The sequence below is a fragment of the Serinus canaria genome, chromosome 2 (genome assembly GCF_022539315.1).
Source record: "Serinus canaria isolate serCan28SL12 chromosome 2, serCan2020, whole genome shotgun sequence".
Lineage (NCBI taxonomy): Eukaryota > Metazoa > Chordata > Aves > Passeriformes > Fringillidae > Serinus > Serinus canaria.
In genome coordinates this window covers 30052714-30065740 of record NC_066315.1, presented here as the reverse complement: position 1 = coordinate 30065740, position 13027 = coordinate 30052714, and the positions used below count along the sequence as shown (strand labels likewise).

The window sequence follows — 13027 nt, the reverse complement described above, 5'->3', positions numbered from 1 at the left end:
TCCCTGGGAGCTGCAGCTTTGGGAGCCTGTGGTAAGGCTGCCATCCAGAGGTTTTGTGTGGTTCTGTCTTGTGTGGATGGGGGATCTAGATTGTTTGATCAATGGCCCTTTGGGACAGCTCTGCTTCATATTTACATGTGTGGATTTTGCAGTAGTCTTCCCTTTCTTCCAGAGTTCCTTATCTCTTTCTCCTTGAGAAAAGAAAGAGTAGGTAAGGGAGCAAAGACAAAAAAAGGTAGTGTTGTAGAAGGATTCCTGTTATAACATCATGTGGGAGTTCAGGCAGTAAAATACTTAGTGTGGTGTAAGAACTTTGGCATCAAAGTTCATTAAACCTCTAATGCACAATCATATTATTAGATTGCCTAGTAAGGCACAGATATCATAAAAATGCCTCTATCCTTTTCACACCACTAAGGAAGCACTTTTATGTAAATCTTAGAGTGACTATTTTCTGATCTAAACCTATTTGTGTTGTCGGAAGGGTGTGCTAAGAACCTCATATAACCTGTGGAATCAATTGTTGATAAGATTAGATTGTGTTTAGTTTCAAGTGAGTGTTTTTTCACTGGTACATATTCTGCAAGTTCAGAAGAAAATTATTTTGATTAGATACCTTCCAAAATGGTAGAAAGTATAGCTGAAAAAGACCTGGAGAGTATTTTAGTTTTGTTTTGAACTGTTTATATCAGGACTTCTCACAGATATTTGACATTGTCAAAAATCAGAACACTATTCTAGATGCAAATGTTGACTTTCAACTAAATCAAACATAAATATTAATGTGGTGCAAGAGTGGTATCTTACAATATTTAGGTTTTCAGTGGATAGGCAATTAAGAGACTGATTTATCTCTTTGCTTTTCCATGTTTACTATCCAGTGGGGTTCTTGGCAGGAAGGAATAAGAGGTAGGAATGTATTATTGTTCTTTGTGTTCACAATAAAATAATTACTTTCTGTGGATGTCTTTTTCTAATAGGTCAAAGGAAACAGACTGGCAGCCTTATTTCACTACACGGCTTGTTGATGACTTTGGCACTCATCTTCGAGTTTTCAGAAAAGCTCAGCAAAGGATAGTAGAGAAAGGCAATCAGATGAAAGGTAATCTGAAGTATTTTTTTATTTAAGTGGTCTGAGAAGGCTGGTATCTTATGTGGGTGAAATATAGTTAGCTTCATTTTATAATTCAAGTTCTCTCTCAAGTTTCTAGTCTTGACAAAAGCATGCTTTTTAAATTTTCTTTTGCATAGATCAAGCTGAGGAACTTGTAGATACATTCTTTGAAGTTGAAGTTGAAATGGAAAAAGAAGTCTGTCGTGATCTAGTCTGCACTTCTCCCAAAGATGAAGAAGGTCTCTCAATATTATCTTCTGAGTAAATCTTTCAGTGTGGGAAACTAAATTAAACTACTAATAATTATGTTCACAATATGAAATGCATTAAAATCTTAGTGTAAGGCTTTCAAAGTGTGGTGATCTACCATACATGTATATGCCTCTGATTTGTACATGTTAATGCAATAACTAAAATGAAGCCTGTACTATGTAAGTCTTCCTCCTTTCACTGGAAGAATTTTAAGATAAAAATATTTTTTCTTGGGAGGGAGGGGATGGTTTTGCAGATTCTTACTGCTTTTTGGTAGATGTGCCTTTCTTATCACTATTGAGTAGTCTTCCTACAAAAAGCACTAAATTTTTAGGGAATGTGTTGAAGGAGAGGAAAAAAATCTAAATATGTCAAGTAAGGAAAATGCATTTGAGTTAGGTTTTGGGGGTTTTTTTAATCTTGCAATTAGGTTTTGTTGTCTTGGGTTTGAGGTAGATCTTTTTCATCAGTGCTGCTTATATTCCATCTGAAAGGTGTTACTGTAATGCTTGGAATGTAAGAGATACATGATGGTATGTTTGAACTCAGAATTAAGGACTTATCTATGGCATTTGGTGATATATCAAGTAAGATGTGAAGTAACATAATGTAAAATTGTGCTGAGGGGTTTTTGTTATCCTTCTCTAGGATTCCTAAGGGATCTGTGTGAGGTTTTACTGTATATATTGCTACCTCCTGGAGACTTCCAGAACAAGATCATGCGATACTTTGTCAGGGTAAGTGCAGACTCTAAAAGCCATCCCAATTCTTTGGTTTAATGTCATAAAAAATTTTTCAACTGCTGGTCTTATTTTCTAAAATTGATCTAATTTAATATTAGTAGCACTAGAGTCTTGATAAGTGTTTAATAGCAGAAAACAGTTTATCTGAGGTGTTTTTTAAGGTTGTTTTAGCTCCATCATGACAAAAGCTTGAGAAAGTGGATGTTGTTTATTTTGAGGTTGTTTTTTCTTGAGGAGGCTTTTCTCTTAATTTCTTGCAGGGCAAATGACATTTGTAATATTAATTGAGGAGAATATGGTACTGCCTATTAAATGTTTTCTGTAATTACACTTTTGTGTTTTAAGCTCTACACAGTGATGTTTAAATTGTTGCAGTTATACTAGCTTTATGAATAAATATATAAAATGCTGATATAAAAATCCTTTGTTTTTTAGGAAATCCTCTCCCGAGGAATTCTTCTTCCATTAATAAACCAGCTCAGTGATCCTGATTATATTAATCAGTATGTCATATGGATGGTAAGATATAAAATGTTTTAAGTAATTTGGATTTCCAGAACATTTTCATATAAAGCTTTACTCATATTCCCTATAATCACGATAGATAGGTGTCTGGTATGAACGTTACCAATGGGTTTGTTGGCAGAGATAATGAACTTAGGACTGCTATATTTAATTTTATACATATAAAATTTGTCTATATGTCTGCACTCTTCATTTTGATTGTTCAGCACAAGTTGCCTGACTGAGGACTAATGTATCACAGAATGTAAAGTTCAATCCCCTGACTGTTCTGCTTGGCTGTTTGGGGAGGTGTTTTCCCCTGACTGTGTTTACAGTTTGGCCTTTCAGGCTTAAGAGGCCTCAAGAATGAAAACTAAGAAATATTTATTTTCTGCTAATGAATTTCAGGGCAGTTATTCTAGGACTGTTTGTGTTAACTCTGAATAATTAAATGGAATGGGCATAAACAATTTTTTAACTTTGATAATTCTCTAATGCACCTGCAAGAAAAGCCCCCAAACTTTTTAAAGTCGTACTATATAGTAAAGCTAACATAAATAGGATATTTGTGCTTTAATTAACAATCTTGATTCTTTGCAAAGCAAGTAAAAACTTACTCTTATACATTATTATCTTGTATAGTTCATGAATCAAGTTTAAGTTTTTCTCCCCCAAGTTCTCTCTTTTTATTCATATATTTTAGTCTTATAGCGTACATTCAAATTCTGTGAAAACAACCTTGCATTTCAAAGTTCTTATGTATGGAATTATAGAATGGCTTCAAGGGTATATGTACAGTGTTTCCTTCACTCCAGCCTCCTTCATTTCATGTCAAAGTTTGCATGCATTCTACAGGAACCTAGCTTTAGTGAGAAAATACGGTGCTCATCTGGACCAGAATTTTCAATTTTCGATTCCCCTTTCCTCCTATGTCTGTTCTTTATTTGTAACTTGGCCTCATTATTTATTTACTGAACACTGCCCCTGGCTGCATCCAGAGATAGGATTCTGAGCTTTTTATAAAGCTTTCTGTTATAATAGTGATGTCCCAAATAAGTAATTTTCAAGATTGCTTTCTGAGATGAAGAAGCAAATGTGCTGCACAAAAGATAAGGAAAAAATTTAATACAAGTCATATGAAATTGAGATTGTTGCAGAAATTAAGGTCAGAAGTAGAGATGACTGAAATAAATCCTGGCTCCTTTTGGAACCTTTGACATAAAGTCACACTTGAATGAAAAGATCAGTTTCTGGAAAAGAGCAGTTTAATTCCAGGCATACCACAGTCCAGTACTAATTCTGTTGCAATAAAATACAAAACTTTAATACAAAATCAGAAGTTAATTCAAACTTCTCTCTTCACTGTGAAATTCACAAATTTACAAAATGTTTTAAGTTCAAGCACTGCTTGTACTATTACTTTTAAAAGCAGATTTTTAGGGAGATTTTCCCATTAACTTTGATCAGTGGTATCCAGTCTTCATTCTTTCTGCTTCGTGCAGCTCATGTCAATGCACTTCTTCAGTACAAACCAAGCATTACATTTCCATATCAAAGTGAGCATTTATAAGAGATATGGGTGAAGTGACTTTTTTAGTTTTAGATGATTGAGTTCTAACGCTGTCTTTACCCTCAGCACCTGTGTGCACATGTTGCAAAGCTGCCAACCTTTCCTTGATCTCCATGCTACATTCGCAGCACAGTTTCCAGTGATCTTGGCAGCACAGCAGGCTTCTTTCACTTGCAGAAATTCCTTTGAGTCTCTAGAGCAGGTTCATTCTATGCCAATACTGGTAAAATTGTATGTATTTAAATAGCTTAATAGTATTTGCCAGGGTATCTGAATTAGGTTTCTGGAGAGGAGTCATGTAGATTTGTTTTTCCCTCAGTAGGTTATGATTACATGGTAGAATGTTTTAATTCTTATTGTAATGTTGTGTCTTAAGAAGCCATTATTCTGGGAGAAGGTATACTTGTAGGGGATCTTGGTAAAGCTGAACCTTTTCAGTGGTCTCACCATTTTCTGCCTACTTAGCTAAGGAGATAATAGCAGAAGATGGTGGATTGGATTTTGGAGATCTTCATTAAGGAGGTTGATGGACTTCCCATGTGTCTGCATTGTACTTCTTGAAAACAGAAAGTGATGGTGTGAAATAGTTTTTGACTATGTGTGCTTTTTCTGTTTTAGTCCATGTAAAATTTCAGTACCAAAAGGAAAATTTAAATGTGTCAAAGAACTTTCAAAATGCCACTTTGCAGTGCTGTATCAAACTAATTCACTTGAAGAAGAGTCATGTCTTGTACTTACAGCTGTTTTGCATTACTTACACTGTAAAACTTTGTGTTTCAGATTCGTGATTCCAACTGTAACTATGAGGCCTTTATGAATATTATTAAATTAAGTGATAATATAGGCGAGTTGGAAGCTGTGAAAGATAAAGCAAGTGAAGAATTGCAATATCTTCGATCTCTAGATACAGCAGGAGATGGTTAGTGCTGCATTGTTTTGCAAAATACGAAATGCACTTAGAAGCATGATCTCTGTAGAATATTGCAACAATCAAAAAATAAAAGCTCTGATGCAGCATAGTATAAAGTATTTTATTTTTAAAAAATTGCATAAGAAGTGATAAAACTCGAGTTTGCATTTTCATAAGTGTTTTGTTGATTGGTGTTTGTTTGATTCCTTTTTGTAAGTATAGAAAGTTTGGTTAGCTAACTGTATTTCTGTTAAATCAAAACTGCCTGACTGGTGGTTCTGAATTTCAGTAATATTTAAGGTATTAATGGTAGTCAGTTAACCATTAATCTGAAAAAGGGAAAAGAAAAATTTTTCTTCTTGTTCACTTTCATTAGCAAGGTATTTAAACTGAAAAAAAAAAAAAACCCAAGACTTTATTTAGTCATCTGCATTGCTTAATTGTCTTTGTTTTTGCTTGCAGATATCAACACTATAAAAAATCAAATAAACAGTTTATTATATGTTATTAAAGTATGTGATTCAAGAATTCAGAGGTTGCAGTCAGGAAAAGTAAGTGTTTTAAATTTTTTTTAGTTTCAAAAGAGTGAGGTTGCAAAGGACTGACTAGTTTTTTTTTACTTGTTTTATAATTAAGGGTTGATAGAGTTGGTATGTTTGGCTTTACTAAGTTTCTTGACTCTCTTAATTTGGCCTAGATGTGGTTCCAAGGTAATGTAATAATCTGCATGTATTGACTGTTAAAATAATTAAGCATTCTATAGCTGGGCCTGAAGATATTGCTCTAATAGCAAGAAGTGTCTTATAGGCAGAAGAAAATGTGACAGAGATGAATTTAAGTTGTGGTGACCTGCGGCCCATCAAATGGTGACATTAATTCTTGTTAAATAATTTTCTACTACTGTCACTGCTGATGAGGTATTTGGGGTTAATTTGACCTGTAGAGTATTACATGAACAGCAATATTAAAATCCAGCCTATCATGTAGCAGAACAGCTGCAGCTATTTTTGAAGGCAAATAATTAAGAAAACATGATCTCCTAATCTAGAGCTTCATTTACTAGTGATCATGAAAATAGCTAATCATTGAGCTGCTACTTTATTGTATGTAATTTTTTTTAACCTATATGCTTTGTAGTCAGTAGAAGTTTTGAAAGTTAGTTTAAAAAAAAGCCTATGACACACTGAACTGTGTCTTGCAGGAAATAGATACTGTGAAACTGGCAGCAAACTTTGGAAAACTTTGCACAGTCCCTCTGGACCATATTCTGGTAGACAATGTTGCACTACAGTTTTTTATGGGTAAGTGTTAATTTATCTGATCTGTTTTATTTATAAAGAATATGCTAACTCACATGACTGTGTATTTGGAATTGCTAAATGTCGGTACTAAGAATATCCATCAGTTTTGTTGGTGGTTATAGTCCTTTTAATGCAGTAGATGGAAACAGTCTAGGAAGTTCCTGGAGTGCATGGGAGGTACTTCCTGACACAGTTGGTGAGGCAGGCAATCTAGAAGGGCACCTGTCTGAACCTGTTGTTTGTAAATAGGGTAATGTGATAAATGGAGGCTGTCTTGTGCATAAAATGAACTCCCTCAGTCAGTTTGCAGATGACACTTCAGTTGGGCAGGAGTGTTCATCTGCTGGAGGGCAGGAAGGCTCTTTAGAGGGACGAAGGCTGAATTCATGGTCCGAGATAATTTGTATGAGATTCAATAAAGCCAAGTGCCAAGTCCTGCACTTGTGTCAACCCCAGGCAGTGCTGCAGGCTGGGAGCAGAATGGCTGGAAAAAAAGCACCTGGGGATGCTGATTGACATCAGCTGAACATGAGCCAGGAGTGAGTCCAGGTCACCAAGAAGGCCAATGGTATCCTTGTTTGGATCAGCAATAGTGTGGCCAGCAGGATTAGGGTGGTGATAGCTTCCCTGTACTCAGTGCTGGTGAGGTCACACTTTAAATCCTGACCTTCACTACAAGAAAGTCATTAAGATGCTGGATCATGTCCAGAGAAGGACAATGGAGCAGAGGAAGGGTCTGGAGCTGGGGAAGGTTCTTGTGTGGGATCCCAAGAAACTGAGGTTTCTTTGGTTGGAGAAAAGGATGCTCAAGGAGGACCTTATCTCTCCCTATGACTGCCTGAAAGGAGGCTGTAGTGAGGAGAGGGCTGCTCTCTTTTCCCAGGCAGTTAGCAACAGGGAGAGAGGAAATTGCCTCAGGTTTAGATTGGGTATTAAGAAATAGTTCTTCACCAAAAGGGTGAAGCATTGGCTTGACAGACCGCCCAGGGAAGTGGTTGAGTCACCATCCCTGGAGGTATTTCAAAGACATGTAGATGTGGTGTTTAGGAACATGGTTTAGTGGTGAACTTGAAAGTGTTAGATTGGTAGTCTTGAACATCTTTTCCAATATAAGTGATCCCATGATTCTATGAACCTGTTTTTTAGAAATTCAGTTTGAACTTTGTCTCCATTTGTATAATGCTGTACAAGCCTTATATTCACATGGTAACAATGGATTCACTTTTTACATGTGCATTTGAGGATTCAGTGCTTAGTCCCTAGACTTTGCTCTCAGTTGTTTTTTTTTTTTTACTGATTATCACCAATATGTATATATGTATACACATATGCATATACTTACCACCAATATGTATATGTATTTTTTTAATTGACACTATATGGCAAATATTCCTGATATATAACCAGATTCTGGTATTCCATATGTAGTCAACATCATAGAGAGATGCACAACAGTAACTATGGTCATGTGGTGTCTGTTTTCTCTAGATTACATGCAGCAAACTGGTGGCCAAGCACATCTGTTTTTCTGGATGACAGTGGAAGGATACAGAGTTACAGCACAGCAACAACTGGAGGTACTTCAAAGTCGGCAGAAAGATGGAAAACATCAGACTAATCAGACTAAGGGTCTATTAAGAGCAGCTGCATTTGGAGTTTATGAGCAATATTTATCAGAAAAGGTAGGAATAACTTCATTCTGCAGTTTGTTTATTCTTTGTCCTGATACTTCTTTGATATAGTTATGGCTAAGTTAATAGAAAATGGTCGTTATGTAGTACAAGTTGCTTACATGTTGACATTTAAGCTATTGCATGTGTATCTTTTCTCTCTCATGTCAAGCAGTAATGAAATCTTGCTCTTTTGTGCTCCCCCTCATTTATAAAGGCTCTTATTGCCACTGACTACCTTGTCAGATGTGCTGTGTTCCTCAGAAGTTGGCTTTCTAGAAAACACAAACTAGAGACAATGTAAAGACAGAATAAAAAAGTCTCTCTGTGTATGCTGTCCTTTTCCTTCCTTTTATTCTGCTCTCCACCCTTGCCTGCCCCCTTAAGAAGTGTTATTTAGAAAATGGAACTGAGTATTTGTCCAAACTTGGATTAAGATTGAGTTATCAAATGAAACAGCTTCCTGTGCCTCTCTACAATTTTCTGTGTAAATTGCTCAAATATCACCACTGGGTATCTTTCAATAGGCAGTAAGGATTCCTCTGTGGAAGAAACTGCTCATCAACTTGTATTGACAAAGCATCTTTGTTCTGAATTTGCGTGTGCATAAAAATCACCTCTCACTCAGAAATGGGCAGTTGACAAACTGTTAGCCTTTCCTCAGATGTTTCAGAACTTCATCCCTTTACTTTTTAATTGGCTTGTTCTTGGTTTCTGAATCTTAATATTTTTCATAAATAAAGCTGTTTATAAGTCTGAATAAATCTGATTTAGCTACTACTTCAAAATGTATGTATAAATTGGTTTTGAGGCAATTCCTAGTGTTTAATAGTGAAACTTCCAGGTTTTAATACAAACTCTGAACTTAATTTTGGGGGTGTGTGGGATCTGACTCCTGTCATGTGTTCTAGACAGTTACAGAGATACTTGTGAAAAAGAAATTTCTTTTTCTTAGAGAGTTGCAGCATTGTATTGGATTTTATTTGATAAAGTAGAACTTTCTTATTTTCATGCTGCAAAAGTTGATTTAGATCTCTATGACAGGCATCTCCAAGAGTTAATATTGATGACAACTTAGTAGCAAAACTTGCAGAAACACTGAACCATGAGGATCCAACACCCGAAATCTTTGATGACATTCAGAGAAAGGTATACTCTATTCGTCCTTTATTTCATAAAAACTGTTAATGCTATAGAGTATAAAACATAACTATAGATGCTAGAAAAGAAATCAAATATCTAAACCCTAGAAGATGTGTAACCATTTTTCTGTCCTATGATAATCACGCTCTTTTAAAATTATCAACTTTTGCTTTTCTATTCGTTAGCCCATGGTTTTTAAAGCAGTAGACAGAAGGTGTCCTTCCTGTATGACTCTAAGTACGAAACACAGTTTAGAATTATGTTTTTATTTGTGTTAATGCACCAATTTAACAAAAATGTCATGAGTAGACTAAGACATACAGTTTTTGTTCAGTTTTAATTCTCTTTTTCAAAGGTGAATGTAATGGTACTATCTTAAATCCTATAGCTGTTCCCAGAAATTGGTTTGACTTGTCTGTTTCTGCAAACTTGCCCAGTGAAGCACTCAGAAGTAACAAGTACTGAAGAAAAAAACCAGTATATTTACTACCTACACATGTAGATTTTATCATTCAAGTCTAATATATGTATTAAAAAAGAAAAAGTGATGTATGATTAATATTCTGGCATTAACTTACATATCCAGTCTGAAATGTTTTTATTTTAGATCCTTACTTCAATGTTCTCATTCATGCTACAAATTAGTGATATGAGCTGTTGAATTTAGAATCACACTATTGTATGTGGGACTCCCATTTAAGACTAATTAAAGCACCTTGTGAAGTCTGGGCCTTGCTTGTGAATTCTGCTGAAGAGCATACATTTCCCATATGTTGCAAAAGAATTGAACTTCACAAACCTGTATGGATTGGGTTTTTTTTTATTCTTACTAGATGATAGTACTTGAACAGTGGTCCATGGAAAAAAAAAACAATTAAAATATTCTAGATTTCACATGAGCATCCAAGCATTATGAATTAATTCCTGCTATGTATAGATACTTGTGTATATGCTGTGAAGGTAATTTATTTGAGGTGAGTATGGCTGTATTGTATTGGCTAAACTAGAAATTTTCGGAAAGGTCACATATGGTGTCTTCCCTCCACTTCTTATGGTGTCTTCCCTCCACTTCTGTCCCTCTTCTCACCTCTTGCCCTAAGTGTTTGCAGGTCTGCATTTATAGTTTATCCACAAGGTGGGACTGAGATAACCTTTTATGAAAGGGATAAAGACCAAATAGGTTTATACTGCAATTGGAAGGATTCAGAGCAGAGGACAGAAGCATTTATGGCTGTTGTGCCACTTCCTTCCTAGATGTGCATGTCTGACTAGTTAGATGTTTTCTGATAACCTTTCCATTAAGAGTAAGTCAGAGACATGTATGCACAGGTACTTGTTTAAGTAAATTTCCAAAAACTAGTCTGATTAATTAAAAACTGTAATTCTGAAGTTGGCATTTTTGTTTCAATAAGGTGTATGAGTTGATGCTGCGAGATGAGAGGTTCTACCCTTCGTTCAAGCAGAACGTGTTGTATGTGCGCATGTTAGCTGAGCTGGATATGCTGAAGGATCCCAGTTTCAGAGGATCAGATGATGGTGAAGGAGGTGAGCTCTCTATCTCTAAGGGGTATTTCCTGGGATCATTCTTTTCTCTGTTTTAAAATGAAAAAAAAATTATCCACACTGTTTTTAAGAAATTAAATACTTCTGTGGTGTCTCATACTTAAATTAATTTTCCTCTTTGTGCTTTTGTGTGTAAACTCACATAGGGATTTCACTGCAGTAAGTTTATTACTCTTACATAAATTCTTGCAAGGTCTTGGTAACTAGTTTGTCACTAAAAAAATATGCAGTTCTTCCAGTCTAATTTTTTGTGAAAATATTTAAAACTCTTCAGTGTATTAGGTTATTTTAATACATAACTATACTCCTCTCTGGGAATAGAAATTGAAAGTACATAGGACATGTGGCTTTTTAAAGCAAGTAAAATCATTGTTCTTGTTAACTGAAGTACAAATCCAGTGGAAGTTGTTTTCACTGTTTAACTAGCTCCTTAACAAAGGAGTACCACATGGGGATATAAATTTTAAAAAATGCTGAAGTATTTATTTAGAATCTTTATAAAATTACATTTCTTTAAGTGTCCTTACTGGAAATTTGAAATACTTGCATGGTACATGCAGCATTTTGCCCAGTGCCACACTTCTCCTTCATTTTCCATAATGTTTTGTGGGTGCATTTTTATTTATGTGTGGTCCTACAATGGGGAAAAGTCTTCTAACCTGGATTTTCCTTTCCTTTTCCTCACTGCTCCCAGAATCTTTTAATGGGTCTCCTACAAGCAGCATAAATCTGGTAAGTGCTTGGATTTTTTTTTTTTTTTGTCCTCAGAAGTAGAGGAAGTGTGATAAAATAGTTTTACTCAATGTACATTACAGGTTTCACTTCACTGCACTTGAATCTCTGAAAAAGTTTTTGAATCAAATTGAAACACACAAGTTATTAATTACTCTGTAATAAAACTTCTCCTTTTTATATTTTCCTGTGTTTAATGACATTTGGCATTGTTTCTCACAGAAAAAATTAATTTATGGAAAGCATAATTTCTTATGCCTATTTGCTTTTCTTAAATAGATATAAATTTGGAGTTATGTAATAATAGGTGAAAACAAATCCTTTGAAACAGAAATCTCAAAAAATTAAATTCAAATAGACTGTAAAATGAGGCATTTAATTATATTTTTGTTGGTTAATTTCATTAGGACTTGATTTGGAAACATTAAAGTATCTGGAGTTTATTCCAACCATGAGTCTTTGTTTTTTTAATCTGTCCAATTTCAAGTCAATTTTTTTTTTTAAGTGATTCTTGACCTTTGTCAGTTTGTCAAAACATTTTCTTTGTTAAATGACCGTATTTAAAAATGCAAATACATTTACTTAAAAAGGAGAAATCAGAAGCAGCTTGGTATATATCCTCCCCATGTTTCTGCAGGCAGTGTATAGCTGAGCCACAAGGTATGCAAGATTCAGTTGGGCATATGAGAGTATGTTTCAAAACCTTGTAGTTCATGAAGGTTTATGTAGAGATTTACAATCTGCATGCAATTTCCTGGATTATGTGATGCCTGGACCCTTCTAGTTTGTTCTTGGAAGGTGCTGTAGCTCCTTAGGAGTTCCATTGCATTGATAAGGTCATGCTTGCATCAAAAGGAATGAGTGTTTTCTAAAGGAATACATGTACCATTAATGTCTATGTGTTTCAGTGTGGGGGTTTGTTTTGGGGTTTCGGTTTTTGTAGGCTTTGGATGTTTTTTTAATTTTAACTGGGATTTACTTTCCTATTATTTTCCTGTTGCTGGCATTTTGAAATGTAAAGAAAAGGGGAGATGTTTAGCTGATACAATTTACACAAACTCCTGGCAGAAGAAAAACTTAATTTAGCTATATTTTTTCACAACAGCCTTTTAACTGACTAATTTCTTTAAAACATGTTTGAAGTGTCTTTTGAGTACTCTTTCTAGTAATGTTGGGACATACCAGAGTTATATTTTATGGATGAGGATTTGTCATTGTGGTGGCTTATCTGGCTAGTGGTTATCTGCTTCTTATTTCAAGTGACTTTCCAAGCTAACTTAGAAAGTCCTAAAGTCTTTTCCAAGCATTGTTGCAGTGAAAATAGGTATTTGCATGGGACTCTTCAAAGATTTGGTTTTTATTTTTGTTGTGACAAGGGTATTTATAGAATACTACATTTATAATAAAGAGTTAGGAACATTCTAGGAGAAATACATAAGTAAGTTTCTCTTTATGCAGAACTACTTTTGCTGTTCTGTAGTCCATATTGTTCATGGTGTTCAGTGCTTTTACAGGTGTTTGAATA

At 35.0% G+C, this 13027-nt stretch overlaps 1 protein-coding gene across 4 annotated transcripts in view; it reads left to right on the top strand.

Moving 5' to 3' along the window:
• The window catches only part of SNX13 (sorting nexin 13), a 64426-nt gene that overhangs the window by 32517 nt on the left and 18882 nt on the right, over positions 1 to 13027 (top strand). For 3 of the 4 annotated variants that reach the window (XM_050971707.1, XM_050971706.1, XM_030230493.2), the window contains 11 exons: positions 981 to 1102; positions 1252 to 1353; positions 2015 to 2103; positions 2545 to 2628; positions 4964 to 5102; positions 5556 to 5644; positions 6295 to 6394; positions 7883 to 8076; positions 9109 to 9213; positions 10620 to 10752; positions 11465 to 11502. In XM_050971707.1, the coding sequence (XP_050827664.1) occupies positions 981 to 1102; positions 1252 to 1353; positions 2015 to 2103; positions 2545 to 2628; positions 4964 to 5102; positions 5556 to 5644; positions 6295 to 6394; positions 7883 to 8076; positions 9109 to 9213; positions 10620 to 10752; positions 11465 to 11502 (1195 nt within the window). The remainder of the gene's footprint in view (positions 1 to 980; positions 1103 to 1251; positions 1354 to 2014; positions 2104 to 2544; positions 2629 to 4963; positions 5103 to 5555; positions 5645 to 6294; positions 6395 to 7882; positions 8077 to 9108; positions 9214 to 10619; positions 10753 to 11464; positions 11503 to 13027) is intronic. The other variant, XM_030230498.2, reaches the window with a different exon arrangement.